General features: G+C 44.3%; 1 protein-coding gene across 10 annotated transcripts in view; it reads left to right on the top strand.

Moving 5' to 3' along the window:
* TEAD1 (TEA domain family member 1 (SV40 transcriptional enhancer factor)) overlaps positions 1–19,792 on the top strand; it is a 274,377-nt gene that overhangs the window by 69,897 nt on the left and 184,688 nt on the right. For 7 of the 10 annotated variants that reach the window (XM_010830611.1, XM_010830605.1, XM_010830608.1 and 4 more), the window contains exon 2: positions 16,949–17,204. In XM_010830611.1, the coding sequence (XP_010828913.1) occupies positions 17,048–17,204 (157 nt within the window). In that variant the 5' untranslated portion in view covers positions 16,949–17,047. Of the gene's footprint in view, positions 1–6; positions 367–6,959; positions 7,894–16,948; positions 17,205–19,792 lie in introns of those variants that run through there. The other 3 variants (XM_010830604.1, XM_010830610.1, XM_010830613.1) reach the window with 3 other exon arrangements.

Raw genomic sequence — 19,792 nt, 5'->3', positions numbered from 1 at the left:
GCCTAGGTCAGCCTGCCGATGCTGGGGCCCCAGCTTCCAGACGGCAAGGGCTCCGAGAGGCCCTAATGTACTTGTTGAAAGGCCCTCCTTGGCCTCGTATTAATGTCCCTCACTGAGCCGTGCTCTCCTCTGCCGGCTAACCTTGTCAGAAGGTTACCCGTGGCTCTCCAGGGCTCGTCTAATTTTAAATCCAGTGTGCCGGCCAGCGTGGTGGCGTGGCATTGGGCTGCGGGGACACTAACACTCCCTGGAAGATACGGCTGGGGAAAGATGAGCCGAGTCCCTGGGTTTTTCTCATCCTCCTGTAAGTGACCAGGCCCGCTGAACAAGCAAAAGAGAGCTGGGATAATAATGAGAGCTTTTATGGTAAAAATCAGGATTATTAAAGATCTTTTAGCAGTGGCAGTGCTGGTGGATAATTGCACGGTGTGGTGTGTCCTGCATGAGTTGTGTGAATTCTGACCGCGTGAGCCTGATGGGGTCCTCTCTTCTGGGAACTCGACTCTGACTGTTTTTAAAGCAGAATGAAGCTGCCTCTCATTTCACTGTTGATTTGATGCTCCTCTGCATTTATAGAGCTCAAACTCTGCTGATAGTAGGCTCCTTTTCTGAAGTTTTTTTTTACTGGTTGGATTGGGAAAGAGCTATTATTTCTTCAAAGCTAAAAAATAAAAGATACCAGAATCTTCTTACCTGCATGTCTATCAGCTGCTGTTGGCTACCACTAGGATTATCATTTTAAAGATCCCCACGTCCCCCTTTTAAGTATTTGCAATAGAGTCCTGTTTAGAACACTGCTGAACCATTTAATACTTGTAACCCTGATGTTTTAACACGAAGCAAACATTGGTAACTGCAAAATAATATGATGTTGGGGAACTTTTCTCCATCATAATTAACTTTGAAAAAGAGAACAGAGAATCCTTTTTTTCTCCCCCATTTGGATTTTTTTAATTTTTTAAAATCTTCCTTCTCTTTCAACACCTTCAGGCTGGTAAGGTGCCTATTAGAGTTAGCTGCCAGGGCATTCACAGCGACTCTCACGTGTACTAGATTACGATGGGAAACTTCACCCACCTGGTCCACTGCCTGGTCTCTGGTTTACCTGCCTAATGGAAGAAGGGCCTCCTTTCCTTGTAGCTGGGTCTCTATCCACCCTCTTATAAAACAGTTGCGAGGAGCCAATTAAACAGGCATAGTGTGTGGAGTAAACCAAGATGAAAGCACAATGGATGGAGATTCAATAACCTGCTAACTCCCTGCGGTGATTGAAGTCAACTTTGAAGTACCCAGGCTGGGTCAGACCACATCAAGCCAGCAGTGTTCCTACACAAGGGTAGCGTGAGAGTTATCTGTAATTTTATTTTAAGGAAAAAAAAAGTGCATACATGTTTTTCATTGGCCTTTTATTTTTTGAAGGTCTGTCCCTCCTTCTCTAGGCCTAATTAGCTCTGTCACGTTTGGCTGTAGTTTTGAGAAAATTAAAGCTGAGTAATATTGGGAATTGTTGAATGGGAATACTTGTTGAAATCTTTATTGACCCAACTCTGACTTTTCTAAATAGTATTAAATAAGCAAATAAAAAACCCACCCCCTTCTTACCTTAAAATAATGTTTTTAAAAGCACGTTTAAAGTAGTTAAGTATAATATAAATATAAGCTACTCTGGCTTGGATGCTAAATAAATGAGTTATTGCAGAGGCTGCAGTGGTGATGTTAAAAGAGTGTACTTAAGAATCTAAAGTACGTTTTATGAAACCCAGTTCCTCTTCGACTCAGATGCAAATGTCTGCTTTTCTTCGCCTGGTTTTCTCTTTCTCGCCTCTTCCCTTCTGCACTTGGCCTGCAAGCCTTCCTGGTGTAGGCCTGCTGTTATTTTTGTGGTAACCTGACACTTTGGCCAGCGACTGCATCCCCCAGGCCCCCGGGGGGTGAACTGGCTGTGAGCTGAAAAGCCGGCTCCCGATCTGATGATCCAGTGTCCCGGTGTCCCATGCGGAGCAGCTGCTGCATCAGGGCTGGGGGCCAGCAGGGTTGGGGGCTGGGGGCTCCGGGTCGTGATGCCACAGTCTGGGCAGGAAGGGTGCGTGTCACAGTTCAGACCTCAGATTGTGGCTTCTTAGGTCATAGGCCCTACTTTGAGTTGGGAGTCCAGCAGAGGCCAGCTAGTCAGGGGTTCTGGAGACTGGAGGAAGGTTTTGAAACTACTGTGTTTTTTTATTGCATTCTGTGGGTCTCATCTAGACTATGCCTGAGGCTGTCTTTGTAATGCCTTAGACAAGGATGAATTTCTTAATAGTCATGAAGATTGTATTAATATTTTATGTTAAACTAATTTCATCTCGCTGGGGTAGGGAATGAGGTACAGAAATGAATGGGACAGAACCCCTGTTTTCTGAAAATGTGCAGTGTAGCAGGAATGACAGATATAGAAGCACTAAATATTAATTATAGTTGTGTACGTTCGTTCAACAATTAGCTGAGGACCTGCAATGTGTCAGGCACAGTTCTCAGCCGTGTGTGCACAAATACCCACTGATCTGTAAGCGTACAGATGAGTAACGTATGTAATGACTCCCGAGGATTGAGACGTCTGTACTTGTATGGATCATTTAATCTTTCAGCAGGTAGGTAACATTAATTCCCATTTTGCATGCATGCACATACACACGTCACCCTGAGACATAGCTAACAAGTGGAGAGCTCAAAATAAAAACCTCTAGGATTCTAAAACCGTGTGTATTCTTTATACGTACATATTTTTTTAACTGTTTGGCCATATAGACTCTCCAGATGCACAGTGTCCTCTCTAGAATGGTAGGAGTGCCCACAAAGGGAAGCATTTAGCAAAAAACAAAAAAACAAACTTTTTTTTTAAGTTTCAGCAATTCATCTGGTATTGAGAGGTATGAAACATAGGAATGTCAAAGAGCTTACTGATCAGCTGGAGATAGTATCCTAAGAGAAATTTTGATGAAGCGTACCAAGTATGGTGTTAGAAGTTCGCTTGAGGTGCTTTGAGGACAAGGAAGTGACTTCTCCTAGTGGAGAAAGCTGTCAAGGTTTCCCGGAGGAGAGGTTGGTGACTTTAGTCTTGAAAGGACTGGTAGACATTCTTTAGATGAAATTGCTGGTGAGACAAGCAGCTGAGCAGAGGGACCCAGGTGGCTGAGGGGGTGAAGCAGGCAGCCTGCTGTGCCTGGGCACCTTGGGCGCCCTAGCTATGGGGGACTGACTGCACAGATGCCTGCAAAGCAGGCTAGTGGCAGGTGGTGAGGGCTGTGAGTGTCCTGCTATGCATTGGGTTCTGGACGGGGTGGGCATCTGCTGAAAGACTTAAAATGAATGTAGGATGAAAGCCATGTTTGCATTCTGGGAAAACTTCTCTGGCTGTAGAATAGCATAGGAGAAGCTGGCTAAAAATACATGAGCTGGGGATTCTGATTCAGTACTTCTGGTATCGTGGCTGAGATCGATATTCTTAAGAAGCCACTTATGTCATCCTAATGTTCTTCCAGGCTTGGGAACCTGGCAGAACCAGCTTGTTGGTAGTGGTGGCATTGTGGGGATGTAGGGGACAGCCCAGTTCAGAGAGCGGTGATGAGGTCCTGCCTGTCAGACAGGAGCAAAGTTAGTGGGCTGGGGAGGAGCAGAGGGGATGCAGTTGAGAGATGAGGGGCCAAGCGGACATTCTTGGTGACAAGTTGCAGAGAAAGGGATGGGAGAAGCTTGAGATGTTGGTCTTCCTTTGGGCGCTGATTCAGCCAGGTTCTCTGAATGGAAGAATCGCTCAGAGCCGGGCTGAGGGATTGGGTTCCCTCCCCCAGGGCCGGGAACATCCTTTTTGGATTTTCTTGGGTGCTTTTAGAGACAGATGGTTAATATACAGAAGTGCCCTGGGAGGTGTGAGTGTTGGTGCGCCAGGTCTGTGTGTATGTGAGGTTTGCTTTGCTTTGCCTTTGGGCCTTTTGGCCTCTAAAGTCTCGCCCTGGAAGTAAAGTCATCATTAAATTTGGACTGAGGGGCCATCCACATTGTGAATGTCCGAGACTGGAAGGGCTTTAGTGGCAAGTCATAGATATAATTGGAAATGGGTTGCATTTTGATTAGAGAGAGGAGTTCCTTCTTCGTCTATCAAGGTTAGCAGAATCTGCAGGAGGAAGAGATCCTAGAAGGAACTACACATCCCTCCCCTTTATTATTGTCATTATTATTTTTTTTTTCCCTGAAAACTCCGTGTGTCTGTGTGTGCGCGCGCGTGCATGCACGCACACAAGCTTGCAGAAGTGCCGCTGGGGAGGTGCAGAAATATTGATCGAATCAAGCCCTGGCCCTTTGCCTGTTTTGCTTGCTACAGCTGCCTCATTCACTGGGGTGAGGAATGTCCGGGGTGAGGAGGGAGGAGTCTGGTGACAGGTGACATGGTCAGGGTCAGCTCTCCTTCAGAGCTCCCGGGGCCTTGCAGAAGCGAAGCAGGTTTGTCCTGATAGCAGAATTGGGTGCTTCAGCCTTTGTGACCAGGACTCTCTTTGCCTGGGTGTCTTCTGGCCCCACTACATTCCCCTGATGTGCTTATGGACTGCTTAGGGCTGGTGTGCACCCAGTCTGGGCTCAAGTAATACTGGGTTAATTTGAAAGACTGGTATATTGTCTAAGGAAGAATAATACTTATTCTGCCTCAGCCGGTTTCCTGCCAAGAATCTTTCTCCTGTTGAGGTTGCTCTGGGTATAAAACAAGTGTTTCGATTTGGGGAGTGGGGGTGGGGGTGAGGGTGAGGCTTTAACTGGCCCCTGAGTTTGCATCCCTCTCAGTGTAAGACCGGTGTTGCAGCTGCTCCATCCCTGTGTCATCCATGAAATGGCAGGTTCCTCACTGGAGGGGTGGGGACTCCCTTGTGTCAGCTACCCTGGGAACGGGTGGACGTTTGTGAACAAGCCGTGTCATACATTTTTGGTTCATTGATATACTTGCTCACAGTCCCATGAGCCGGCATTTGAACACGGGCCGTGCACACACGTGAGTGTCACCCTGTGAGCACAGTGTCCTAGTCCTCACACTGAGCTCAGGATGACTGCGCTGTCAGCGAGGGCCGTGGAGTGCTCCACGACCAAGTCGGAGAGGGTGTATTGGAAGAGCTGAGTGACTGGGCGCAGAGCAAAGTTAATCCTGTGACTCTGGACTGCTTAAACCAGCACACCTGTATAAACGGTCACTGTCTTTTTGTGCATTAAAAGTTTTTTATAAATTTGGAATGCTCAAGGGATGTGTCACATTGTAACACCTGAACTTGTCTAGAGAACTTTTTTGGTCTTGAACCTCACTGAAAATGCTTTGGATTAAAAAATGTGGATTCTAAATTTATAAAACTACCCGTTCTTCATCCTTTATTCCCCCAAACACATACCATACACTAAGATACAGACTCCTTTAAAAGTTGCTTATACACTCCTGACGTTGTTGGGGTTTTCTTGTGGCCTTTGTATGAAACAGCTCAAGCTTTTTTTTTTTTTTATATTGGAGTATAGCAGATTAACGGAGAAGGCAATGGCACCCCACTCCAGTGCTCTTGCCTGGAAAATCCATGGACAGAGGAGCCTCGTAGGCTGCAGTCCATGGGGTCGCTAAGAGTCGGACACGACTGAGCGATTCACTTTCACTTTTCTCTTTCATGCGTTGGAGAAGGAAATGGCAACCCACTCCAGTATTCTTGCCTGGAGAATCCCAGGGACGGCGGAGCCTGGTGGGCTGCCGTCTATGGGGTCACACAGAGTCGGACACGACTGAAGTGACTTAGCATTAGCATTAGCATAGCAGATTAAAAATGTGATAATTTCAGGTGTACAGGAAAGTGACTTAGCCATACATATGCGTGTTTCCATTCTCCCCTAAACTCCCCTCCCATCCAGGCTGGCACACAACATTGAGCAGAGTTCCCTATGCTCTACAGTAGAACTTTGTTGTTTATCCATTTTAGATATAGCTGACTGTGCATGTCAGTCCTAAAGTCCCTATCTATCTCTTCCCCCATTCATCTCCCCTGGTAACCATAAATTCTCTTAAGTCTGTGAGTCTGTTTCTGTTTTGTAAATAAGTTCTTTTGTATCATTTCTTTTTAGATTCCTCCTATAATTTGCATCATTTCTTTTAAATATCTTTAGTTTCCTTATATTAGTAATAAATGATATTTCCCTTTCTCTGTCTGACTCCACTCAGTCTGACAGTCTCTAAGTTCATCCATGTTGCTGTAAAGTGACATTATTTCGTTCTTTTCATGACTGAGTAATATTCCATTGCATATGTGTACTATATCTTCTTTATCCATTCCTCTGTCAATGGACATTTAGGTTGCTTCCATGTCTTGTCTGCTGTAAACAGTGCTGTACTGAACATTGGGGTGCTTATACCCTTTCAGACCATGTTTTTCTCCAGTTACATGCGCAGGAGTCACCTGCAATGTGAGATACCTGGGTTTGATCCCTGGGTTGGGAAGCTCCCCTGGAGGAGGGTGTGGCAACCCACTCCAGTATTTTTGCCTGGAGAATCTCAGTGGACAGAGGAGCCTGGTGGGCTACAGTCCAGGGGTTGCAATGAGTCGGACATGACTAAGCTCAGCACAGCACATGCGCAGGAATAAAATTGCAGGGTCACATGGTAGCTCTGTTCTTAGTGTGTTAAGGAGCCTTCAAACTGTTCACCGTAGTGGTTATACCAGTTTACATTCCTACCAGCAGTGTGGGACTGTGGTCTTTTCTCCATACCCTCTCCACCATTTGTTTGTGGATTTTTTGATGATAGCCGTTTTGAGTGGTATCAGGTGTTATCTCACTGTAGTTTTGCTTTGCATTTCTGTAATAATTAGTGATGTTGAGCATCTTTCATGTGCCTGTTGGCCGTCTGTATGTCCTCTTTGGAGAAATGGAGAAAGGTTTTCTGCTAATTTTTTTGTTTTTTTGTTTTTTGATTGGGTGAAACAGCCCAAACTTTTTGTTGCTAAGTGTCTGGTCCCTTGTGATCTGGCTCAGTATACCTTTCTGTTATCATGCTTTGTTCTTTCTTCACCATATCCTTTCCACAGATACCCTTCTCAGTGTAGGCTTCTGTGAGCTTTTTCATAATTGGCTGGGTAAATCCTACTTAGGCTTCAAAACCAGCCTAAGCACCACCTCCCATGAGGCCCTTGTTGACCAGAGAGACAGAATCAGCTCCCATTTCTGTGCTCCAGCAGCACTTGATTTATTCCTTTTTTGCCATGTTATATTCAGGCACTTGTTCATTCGTTTATTCACCCATGGGCTCATTATTTTAGGCATCCATCAGGTCATTATTTTGGGGGAACATTGACTGTGTGCCATAGCTTCATTAAATGCCAAGGATATGCCAAGGAAACGCCAAGGAAAAAGACTGCAGGCATAGACCTAAGCCTTAAAGACCTTACAAACAAGATGGATTTGCCACAAGGACAGGATCATTCCTATGCAGTGAGTGAGGGGTTCCATTTGTCCTGAGGAGCAGAGGTGCTTCCTGTAGGAACACGGAGGGAGTGGGAGAGTGGAGGACGGTCAGGCTTCCCTGCAAGGGGATTGAAGTCTTGAAGGATGATTAATGTATTTCTCTGTCTCCCTGCTGGAGGGGTGTGCCATGAGGGCAGGAGGGGAGCATGCTTATTTTATCTCTCTAGTGCCTGGCACATTAGTTGGGGAGGTGTGGGGTAGGGGGTTTCAGTAAATCTTTAATCACATTGAATTGAAACAGATAATATAAAGAAAACGGAAATAATTTCCCCTTTGATATGCTATCCTGTCTTGTTTCAGGATTGATCTAAGGCAGCTTGCAAGTAAAATAGCATACATTAAAAAGTAAGGAAAAGAAGGAAGAAAAAGAAGAGAACTGAGGTAGGGACCTAATGTGGGCTTGGGAATGAAACCAAAACTGCTGACCACATGACCTCTGGGCTTTCTCTGAGAAACCTGCCAGTGGGGCTCAGTGCTCTTTCTTTGGCAGCCAGCGAGGACGCCTAGTTGGGTGAACAGGAGGTGAAAAGCACATGGTGTTTTGTTGGTTACTGAACTTTCCTTTGGGACCTTTGTAAAGAGCATTCTGTGTGATGTGATGAAGGACATACTCCTTGGAGTACATCCAGTGACTAATTCATGCAATATTTCTGAGTATGCTGATGGCGTCACATAAAAGCATAATTCAGTTAAAGTTTATCTGGAGCTTTTGGGATACACTTTTCTAACTCCACTAACTGTGGAATCACTACGGATGAAATGGAATAGTAACAGAAATGGTTAGTTCTACCTGTTGTTCTGTCTTGTCCCTCATGTATCCAGGGTCCTGCTTCCACATACCACTACCCTTGGTCCTAAGGGTCACACAAGCTCTATTTCTGCTCCCAAGGTATTTTATGATCAAGCGTTGGGACTCAGAAGTACTCATGAATGATATGAGATCAGTCTGATCAGATGTATTAGAAGTGAGTATTTAAAGCAAGATGGGCCAGACTATCACTCATACAAAAAAGTAAAATTCTGATTTGTGATGGTTGAGAGGATGGAAAGGAACAAAATTTGTCATCATGCATTAGGGTCTTGGTTACCCTAAGTTGGGGCTTCCGTGATGGCTCAGAAGGTAAAGAATCTGCCTGCAATGCAGGAGATCTGGGTTTGATCCCTGGGTTGGGAAGATTCCCCTGAAGAAGTGAATGGCTACCCACTCCAGTATTCTTGCCTGGGAAACGCTGTGGACAAAGGAACCTGGAGGCCTACAGTCCATGGGGTTGCAAAGAGTTGGACACGACTGAGCGACTAATCCTACTCTAAGCTGGCAGGAAAGAGCAGTTTTTTCCTTCTGGGCATATTGGAGTCTAGCTTTTGGATTCTCTGATGTGGTGCTATTGATATTCACATGCATCCCTTGTATCTTTAGAGAGCATTTGAATGCCGGTGTACCTAGTCAGAGACCCAGAGCAGAGCTTGGACCTCACAGTTCAGTACTTTCAAATGCCATCTTGTTCCAGTTTTCATTGTTGATTGACTTATGACCCAACCATAAGTGACCTGTGGATTTATCTGTTCCTACTTTTCCCTAGCATGCTGTAGAATAATCCAGGGTAGATGGTGGCATGGCCACAATGGGAGAAGCACTCCCAAGTCATAGAAACTGGAGAAGGCAGCCCAGGACGGTTTCTCTTTGTGGGGTGGGGAGGACCGCTTCTGATGCAGCTGAACTAGGATTTCTCAGCAGCCAAAGGAGCTGCATCTGGTCAGGTCAGCTGCTGGGCCTCGGGTCAGTTCAGAGCCAACATACCACTACGTTGGCTGGCAGTGAGCTGGTAACACTGAGTGAGTCTCCACCAGCTTTTGTAAGAAATATGACTCCCCAGGCATGACCTATAGACTTGCCACCCAAGGACCAGCACCTTGATGGCATGAGACCCATTTGTAGGCATTCCCTCCGGCATGGGGCTGAGATGGACCTTTTGAAATACTTCTTAGGGTCTGACCAAATGTCGTGTATTTATTTATGTGATGAGTTGGTAGTTCTTAAAATATGAACTGTATACTTGTGACTTATAATTTGTACTCATTGTCATTTAAGATGCTAAGGCATTGTGATAGTCTGAAGGCGCAGCTTACCAACTAAGAAATTAACATTATCTGTAACTTAGTGACTTAGGAGTATTATTTTCCTAGTAGTAGTTTTCTTTGTTTTTAGTAAGCATCAGAATTGATGAGTCTATTTTAAATGTATGTTCACTCTGCAGGCCTGCTGGAATGAAGGAGTTAGTTTGGGGGTTTTCTTTGACTATTATCACTCTTAGGAAGGGGCTTAGGCATCTTCCTTTTGAAATGCTACTTACTGCCAACGGTTGTGGCAGTTTTCCTTTTTCTCTTCTTAGACCATTCAAGGAGCTTCTGTTTTTGACTTTGCTATGTGTTTGCCAAGGTTAAAGAGCCCACCTTCCAGGGATCCATGACTCAGGCTACAGGTCTTGTCATCCAGCTCATGCTCCCCTTACAAGTGTACTCTCTTGATAGTAAGTCTTCACTTGGAATGCTCAGATGCCATAGACTGAGTGCACTTGCCTGTCTTTTTGAAGAAGCCTACTGATGAAGGAGAGCAGTGGTGGTGAAGGGGAAAGGAACAGAATAGGAATTTCTATCCTCAATGGCTAACAGATTCCTGAAGCGGATGGGCAGGGCGATTCCTTTAAAGGCTGGTAATACAGAACTACATAGTGTGAAATCAATCAGAGACTTTCTCGAGTTGTCACCTGGGTAGGTTCTTGGGGCTGATGGAGCAGAGAATTAATCAAGGAATCTCAGGAGGGTAATGCTAGGTCCTTTGATGGGGTGCTCAGTACCGGGGTCTCGGTGAAGAGGTATTGGCTTGTTGATGGATCCTGTTAATATAGAAGTGATTTTCGAAAATAAGAGGGAGTAATTACGTGCTTCTTCCTGCTGAAATTAGAGGAACTATTGGCAATTGGAGTATATGACACTAAGGCTCACTGGCTGCTATTGACTACACGGCAGATGTTCCATCTCTCTGGAGGCTGCCTTCAAAATCCAGGCTGCTGCTCTTCACTTGTATTTTGCAGGCCACATGTGGGCAAGTTTGGCTAGTGTCTGAAATGGTAAGAAAAGAAAAGCGTGTTCCATTTACATATGCAAACGCGATTAACCATCATTAGTGCCTGACATTCCTCCCAAGTACCCAGGGAAGTGAGTCAGTATCATAACTATTCATTAGGAATTAATTAGACTGTGCTTGATGGTGTCAGTTGTGGACAGAGCTGAGAATTCAGCACTGCCTACGTTCTCTCCCACTGGAATCCAGCCTCCAGCTCCCTGTCTAGTGAGGGTGGAGTTTGCGTCTGATGTTCCTATGGAACGCGCATTCTGTCTGGAGCAATCACTGTTGAGTATACATGACTCTGGTCAACTTATTTCGAAGCGCTTTTTTCCTAGCTTTGTTATTGAAGGGCAGCTTTTCTCTTTTGAGGAAAATTCGGCCACTCACTAAGATCACAGTGATCTTTGAGCCATCAAATACTTGGTTGCATTGTCTACTACAGATGTCCTTCCAACTACTTGATTTTCTTTTTTTTAAATCCTAAAATGGCTCCCAATTGTGCCTCCTTCCACATTCTCCTGAGCATTTAGTGTCTTTTTTTCCCCTTTCTTCTCAGTACCACTCCCTATATATTGCCTTTTTCATTCACCTATGCAGTTAAACTTGCTTTGCTCCCATTTTTTACCTCTTTGGATTTCTTTTTGTCCACCACTTGGCTTCCTGTTTTCAGATCCTCATGACTTAGCTGTCAGGTTCTGGTTCTCATCTCTTCCAGTGATCAAATGAAAAGGGAAGGAGATAAGGTCAAATATTGCATCTCAGAAACTACTATTCCACTCCAAATAAGGTTTATTTGTTGTAGAAGAAGCTTACCTCCCAGAAGACCCAGACCATATCTATCCCTTTGACACAGAAGGCTCTTGGTTGTTTGCAATCATGATTAGTAAATAAGAAATTGAATCAGCCAGCCAATTCTTGGTTATCCAGGCAGTGCTTGGCATTACTCTGTCCTCTTACATCTTCCTGATTTGCTGATTTCCTTTGGATTCTTAACCAGTCATTAGAACCTTAGCCAGAGTCAGGGTGAGGAATGGGAAAGGAGATGAAACTGTGCCCCTTCTCATGGAAAGCTTGGGTGATAAATTCATTGACATTGTTACCCAAAGACTGTTCCCATTATTTGTTTGTTGGTTCATCCTTTATTTCTCTGCATATTTATTATGCCAGGTACTGTGCTAGCACAGGGGATACTGTGGTGATTGTAGTAATCCCTGCCCTCACAGACACTGGGGTGCAGATGGGAGAAGTGATAACAAGCCAACTTTAACTAAATTCTGTTATAAGTAGTCTATGGAAACACAGATGATGAATGATGAAGTTGGTATCCTTCAGTGTTAGTGCTGGAAACCGAGGCACATGGCAGGTACTGTGTGGTCCTGGGTTACTCAGATGGAGGCAGAGTCCCAACTTCCAGTCCACTTCTTTTCTTGGTGCCTCATAGAGTATGAATACATTGACTAAAATAAGCTATATGGACTATTTTTTTTTTAATCCTTATGTTCAGTGCCATTTCTTAATCATGAAGGTTAGTTATAACTTATCCTTTTATTTAAGAGCTCTTAAATCACCCATAAGTGAGATGCTTACATTATGAGAGACTCGCAGGAATTAACATGAAAGGAGCAGCAGTTCCTGTGTCATGCCCCTTGTGCATTCGTCCCTTGAATACAGTTGGTGTCAGAAGCACCTGCATTTGATTAACTAACCTCCTTCTTCCCCTAGATTTTTATATTAAAATATGTATTGGTTGAATGTGCTGCATGCTAAGTCGCTTCAGTTGTGTTCCACTCTTTGCAACCCTGTGGACTGTAGCCTGCCAGACTCCTCTGGCCATGGGATTCTTCAGGCAAGAATACTGGAGTGGGTTGCCATTTCCTCCCCCAAGAAGATCTTTCTGATCCAGAGATTGAACCCAAGTCTCCATCCAATATCTCCAGCATTGCAGGTGAATTCTCTACTAGGGAAGTCATTGGGGAAAGCCCATTGGTTAAATATACGTGGGTTGAATATATATAATGTCATTCCAGTGTGCTCATGTTACCTGTCTTGAAGAGTCAGTGGGTAATCATGAAAGAGTGATTCATTTAGAGAGTGTTGCTATTGGGGCGGTGAGCAGCGTCTGGTAACATTTCTCTTTGGAGCTTATTCTAGTGTGGCTGGGAAGAAATTCAGGAAAAAACGGAGCTTTTAGAAAAGCATTAATGATGGAGACTGAGGCATATGGAGGCTATGTGATACACACTATATTTTCAGTAAAGAAGAGTTCCCTTCTCTGTCTCTTTTTAGACATTCATTAAGGTTTAAGATTATCCCCCTAAACCAAACCTCCCAGAAATAAATATGAAAACTATTGAAGTGTGTGTGTTAGAAGTACAGGTGTTTGTTACCTATTTAAATTTTCTGTTCAGGCAACTGAAGACCTTAAGAAGAGGATCTTTCAAATTTATTTCCCAACGAGACCCTTCATTTATTTACCATCCCATTATCAGTTGGTGTTCGAGGATCACAAGGTCCATACCACTATCTAGAGATGATAGACTTGAAAACATCTTCTGTTCATGGTTGTTCAGACGGTAGAGCACCTTCACTCGTTATCTCACCAAATATGGTGGCTCCATGGAGTAGGGTCTCATGATCTCAATGATTTTCTGCATTGGGATTGCATTTGTTATTTTCATTTTATAAATTAAAACCTGAGCTTCTAGAGATTAACCTGTTTAGTCTGGGCTGCATGGCCAATAGGTGAGCTAGGTTTGGTACCCAGATCTGTTTGAATCTTAATAACATACCCACCCATCCCACCCCGCAATACTGTGTTCTTCTTCATTTACTGAAGTGAATGAGAGTTGACTCCCTTGCTAAATGGATGTATGAGGAGCAGAGGACATCAGCTCTGCAGACACAGGTATTCTATTTGTCATTCACCTGATTAGATCTTATTGTTGATAATAAGCAGGTACTTGTTACTGTACGTTCAGAAGCCAGGTAGATTGGGTGGTAGTTAACTAATTCCACACATTTTTGGGGTACTCTTAATGTGAGGCTGATTCTCTCAGAGCCACTGGATACAAGGATGGTTTCTAGGATGAGGTGGATTTTGAGCCTGGGCTAGAAGGGAACTGAGGGATGGAATTTGGTAACTAGTACGGGGAGCGTTTCTTGGCCAGTCTGGTGATCGGAAACTCTCTGCCCATACAGGGCCTCATCTTACAGTTGGGTTGTAAAACCAGGGGTCTGTAAAAGTCTGTGGATTATGTATCTGGTAGCTTCTGGGGCTGTGTCTTGGCCCTTGTCCAGAGTTGGTAATTCCATCCTGCTGAGATCTAGTTGACCAAATGAGAGAGCCTGGACATAGAATTCTTCCCTGAAGTAAGTGAATAAAAACACGGGAGCATTTAGAATAGCCCTTGTGCTTCCTGAGTGGATGGATTAATTGATGCTAGTTAATATTGCACTCCCACACAACAAAGGAGCTGCGACCCTTAGCTTTAGGGGTATCTGCAACTCTGCTATCTTTCTTATAAGGCTGTCTACCACTTGTTGAACTAACAGGACATTTTTCCTTATGTCAAGTGAGCTATAACCTTCTTTAGGACTTACACAAAACAGGTCCAACACCCTGCCTGTATGTAATACCTTCAGAAGTTGTTTGGTGTTTGAGGACATTAAGCTTGGCGATTATGATTCAGAAAGATCTTTCCAGTTTTGAGTCACTGACTAAGGCTAAAAATAATGGAATTTAGTAGAATAAATATAAATTCCTGGTGTTAGCTCCTAAACCAATTGATCAAGAGTCAGAATTTAGAAACAGCACATGGAGGATTGGGGCTTAGTTTTATGGATCATAGTCTTTCTCCGAGTGTCATTTACTGAAGATTGTGTACACACTGGGCTGGGCAAGAGGGGTAATGTAAATTGTATCTAGTCTGGAACCCAGTCAGCAGACTGGGGGCTGCTCTTGTCATACCCAAGTGGATGTCTCAGGGTAGATTTGCTTCCCACTGCATGGATAGACCTCAAGGATTAATGGGTAAAACTTAACCAGGAGATGCATTTTGTCCTAGTAGATGGAAGAATTTCAATATGTTAGTTCAAAGGAGCTGGTATTGGGAAGGCAGTAGGTTCCTTGTTGTCAACTGTGTTCAAGCGTAAATCCAACAACCAGTTGATGAGATGTGTCAGAGGGGACTTCAACTGTTGGATTAGGAGTACTGTGTTTTGGTCTGGAGCCTCTGAGGATTTCAGTTATATAGTAATGATCTTTTTAAAGTCAAATAACGTTCCCCTGGTCCCCTGGATTCCACCCTTCTACTATAGTAGAGTGCCGGACATGTCCACAGTTTAATCTTAAAATATGGCTCCCTGGAGAGAATTCATACTTCTTCAAGCTGCCTGGAGCTGAAGAACTGGCCTGTGCTTTTGTAAATGTCTGGTTTTGTTTGTTTTGTTGAATTAGGGGCTAAGGTGGAGAAGGAAAATGCTGGCAACTAGCCACTGCTCAAAGAGTTCACACATATTCTTATAATTTCTCTAATAATACTTCTTTGGAGCTAGAACAGACTATCATAGAGTTCTCCATTGGAATTTTGTAAGATTCTTAGACCCAAACGAGGAAAAAAGTGTAATAATTTGAGAATTCAAAAGGCCCACACAGCAGGCCTTGTAGAGTTCATCTAGGGGTCAATCACAGAACCCTTTCTTGTGGCATAATTTATACCTTTAACATTTGGCAGTTTTTAAAGTCCTGTGTCAATGTACATGTGTTGGTAAGAAGTAGTAAATATTTTGCTGACAAGTTCTTTGAAAGACGGATCAGTGGCAGCGTTTAAAGGCAGACAACCTGAGGGTTTCTTTCATCCAGGTGCTGCCAAATCTAAAAAGCCGTCAGGGTACGGAGCCAAACGCACACACCGGTCACACCATTTATGGTTTAATGTTCCTGTGCCTCGGAGTGTCTGCACCTGGGATCTGTTGATATCCACAGTGGCGGATGGCAGGGGAAAGGGATTCAGCTGGGAGAGCGAAGGAGAGGAGGCAGGGTGCTTGCTCTCAGAGGTGACTGACCTGGGATACAGAGCAGAGCCTGGTACCTAGTGGGGCCGCTCGCATCTGCTTCCCTTCTGGCTGCCTCTGTTGTAACGTTGCATGAACTTGAGGTGGCAGAAGCGGATGGAGTGGTGGTTGCATCCGCTGAGCTCTCTCACCCTCCTCAGGCCCTGCACCTCCCTTCTTCCCATCAATCCCCCAGAGCAATTCTTATCCCTCTTATTTGTTTTGAATGCATGATCTGATGCCTTTTCAACAAAGGAATATTGATATTTTAGTGTGCAGACAGCAGGGGGTACTGAATTAGATCATTTTCACATTGGTATTGGTGCCAGTTTGACATTTGTTTGGAAAGCTTATCCCTTTATGGCCATAGGTTACATGCATAATTTAAGGGGAATAAATCTTTGTGAAAGATTTCTTTTGGTTCTGTAATCATCAGTGGTGCAGAAACATAAATGGAAGTCTCCCCCACAGTTTTCATGTGATCAGGAATTCCAAGGAGGCTCCCAGATGAAGTAGTCCATGTGGGTATAAAATGTTTTTGCAAATGTACTGGCCTCTTGTGGTAGTTGTTTAAGGGAGGGCAAGAACCGGGGACAACTTGGTTCCTGCTTCAGAAGGTTTCAGAAGTCGAAGGTGGTAAAGTGACCTGACTGTACAGGGTAAAAGAAAACCCTGTGGATAAATGCTATAGGATAGCAGGTCCAGGTCTGTTGGCATTGCTATCTGTAGAATGAGTATTCGTGTTAATCTCCCTCCTTCTGCCCACCATTCTGCTGCCATCTTGCATCTTGGTGATCCCAGTGACAAATTCTGGGATGGTGTGACATTTCAGAGTTATCATACCAATTGCCACAGTGAGGCAGACATCTTTTGTTTTACACTATTTTCTTTTAAACAACTTGTTCTGAAGATTTGATTATTATCGAGCAAAGTGCTTCTAGTAGATAGTAGGTACTTAGCAAATGGTTTTGCATGATTCATTGTGAACTTGCAATTCAGAGAGTACTATTCTCAGATAAAAATTTCCTGTCATCTGTGAAGATTATCCAGCTTCTGCCTGCTGTTGCATTTCTGTATGAGTGCCTAACATGATACATAAAGAACAAAAGCCACTTAAATCTCAGAATTCCATCTTCTCTCTTAGTAGTTATTCGCCAAGCAAAGCTGGCAAATGGAGAGAGTGCAGTAGAACCAGCAGGAGCAGTGTATTGATGGCTACCGTGTCCTTATCATACTATCTTTTGGTTTCTCTCTTAGGTTTATTTTCTTGAAAAGGCTCCAGGCTTCGGCTTGGAAAATCCAACCGCCAAAATTGAGCCCAGCAGCTGGAGCGGCAGTGAGAGCCCTGCCGAAAACATGGAAAGGATGAGTGACTCTGCAGATAAGCCTATTGACAATGATGCAGAAGGGGTCTGGAGCCCCGACATTGAGCAGAGCTTTCAGGAAGCCTTGGCTATCTATCCACCATGCGGGAGGAGGAAAATCATCTTATCAGACGAAGGCAAGATGTATGGTAAGTGATTCAAATGCTCCTGGGAAATGCTGCAACCCACTTTTGTGATTAAGAGATTATCGTAACTAGCCTTCTACTAGGTGAGACACATTCCTTGTATGGGGTTGAATGATCTTTGTAGAATTCTAGTTGGCCATTCAAGGGACTGAATCTCAACTGAAGAGGAGAGTCAGTAAAGGACCATTGGGAAATCATTCCCTGGGGCTTCCTTTTTTATATCAAAAGCTCTCAAGGACTCCTTAGGAACTTAGGTAGTTGCAGTGGCACATGCAGACACCAGACACGGAGACTAATTCTTCCGAATGCATGCCCCATCTAAAGGAAGTGCTGCCACTTAGCTCCAGATAACTGACTGGAGCTGCATAGCAGTGGAGCCACATGCTGCTAGATCTAGCAGGCTAGATGTTTACATTTTTAAAACCCAGCATTTTTTTTTTCTTTTTAACTACATAGGCCAGATAAAACTGCTCAGGGACTTGATCATACCTTTGAACTACCAGTTTACTGCCTTGTTACCAATCTTCAGTTGAATGGCCAGAAAAGGCACTGACCCCCAGGCTACTCTCTCCAGTCTCCCTTTCTACATGGGGACCCCTCACAGTGCATTAGAAACTCCCAAGCGTGCCCAAGAGGATGAAATCGGTTGACCAGATGGCTGGGGATGCTGAAGGTGGCAGCAGGCATCTATCCACTAGTGTGGGGTGTACAGGCTGGGTTTGGACCTTCCCTGCACCTTCAACTTGTACTTTTCGGCTGTTTACCTTTCGGGAAGCAGATGGCAGGTGGTTACGTATACATTCTGCTTGTCTAATTGGGCACGTTGAGTTGACAGAGTTTGCACTGTGGCTGAGTCTAAAGAGATGCAAACGAATAACCTAAACTCAAAGAGAACTGGCTCAGCAGCCTACTGGAGGTTGTTAACTTATCACAGGAGTGATTTATTTCTAAACAATTTGAAAGCTTTTCCATAATAGGGTGTTGTACCTTTAATACTGCAGCTCCTCTATCAGGAGCCGTAGGAGGCTACAGACCAGGCTAGCACACACTGCTAAGGAGAAAGCAGATGGTGGTGCAGCTGCCACCAGCTGTGCCCCCACCCTGCCCTCCCCCTCTCCAATGTGGATGATGTAATGGAAACAAGGAAAATTTTGCTTTCTGCAGCATTAGAGTGTCTCTTCCTTGGCCAGTCTGTGTCACACACACACACACACACACACACACACACACAGGAGAGAGAGAGAACCCAAACCTTCCGAATTTGTTTTATGTTCTCATGTGATCCTTTGTAGCCAAAGAAGCTTCTTCATGTTTGGTGAAATGGACTCAGGGTGAAACATCTCAGCTGCTGTGGGTAGAAAGTTTCAGGGCCTCTGGTTTTCTGTGTGCTTGTATCTTTCCTGGGCTACCCTTTCTCAGTCTGGTTGTTTGCTTTCAAGGTCTCGTTTTCATACCTAAAAATGCAACTTCCCCATTTTAAAGGCAGAGAAGAGCACTTTAATCTGTGAGCCTTCTTTGAAGCAGATTTTATTAGGAGTAGTGAAGGTGACTTCGGGCCACTGTACCTTGTACAACACCCATTTGTTTACCCAGAAATTATTTTAATCTAAAAAAACTGGCCTAGTGTTGGACATGCCAGTTGGGAAGAAGTACTCCTGCCTTTCATTTCTCACTGGGAATACTGGGAATGGCACTATCCCTTTAGGAACCAGGTTTCTGGACTAGGAATAGGAACACAGTTCAAAGCAAATGTTATTTTTTTCAACTCCAGTTTTTTTCCTCCATTGCTTTTACTTTTTAGGCAGCAGCCATGGTAGATTGAACCAATTTGCCTGTAACTCCATCATAAAAATCATTTTTCTATGAAAATAATTTGCAAAAGGACACTTGATGTTAGTTTGGGGTCAAAAACAGTAGGCTAGGCAAGAGAACTGTGAGAAGCTCTGGATTTGAGTCATCTACCCATAGTGAACTTGAATGATCCTGCCCTTGGTCTGTGAGTTTTCTCCCTTGTACAGAAAGAGGGTAAAGTAGATGATATCTGTGATCCTTGGGGCTTGTATGTTTTGTGATTCTGGATTTGTGACTTGTCCCTCAGTAAGAGTGATCAATCCGTTGACAAACATGGCGCTGGTCGTGGAGCATGTTGTTAATACTGAGAGTAATCAGATTCCGAGTGCTTCCTGAGAGTGCGTGTTCTTGATGTATGTGTTCTTCTTTCCCTGAAAGCCACGTTACATTTTCTGACAGTGTTGGTGACCAACCATTATTTAAAAATGGGCAATCATTTTGAGCGAGCAGCATTAACGATTATAACTGCAAGATTGTGTGTCCTGATTAGGGGTGCAAGAGACACATTTGCTGTGGTAGCCCTGCAGTGGCCTCCTTGTCCAGGCAGCTGACCAGTGTGGAGGAGCTTGGCTTATCCTGATGCTTTGGAAGGGAAACGTGGTTATCATGTTTATGGGAGGTAGCGACTGGACCCCTTAAGAGAAGCTGCCTTGGGTGCCTGGGAGCAGCTGCCTGTAACCCACCTGTAACTGAGGATGAGAGAAAATTGGTTTGAGAGCCTCCACAGTGACGCTCCAGCC

This window comes from Bison bison, unplaced genomic scaffold (genome assembly GCF_000754665.1).
Source record: "Bison bison bison isolate TAMUID 2011002044 unplaced genomic scaffold, Bison_UMD1.0 scf7180017864518, whole genome shotgun sequence".
Classification (NCBI taxonomy): Eukaryota; Metazoa; Chordata; class Mammalia; order Artiodactyla; family Bovidae; genus Bison; species Bison bison.
The sequence above is the reverse complement of the archived record's forward strand: the minus strand, read 5'-3'. Positions and strand labels throughout refer to the sequence as shown.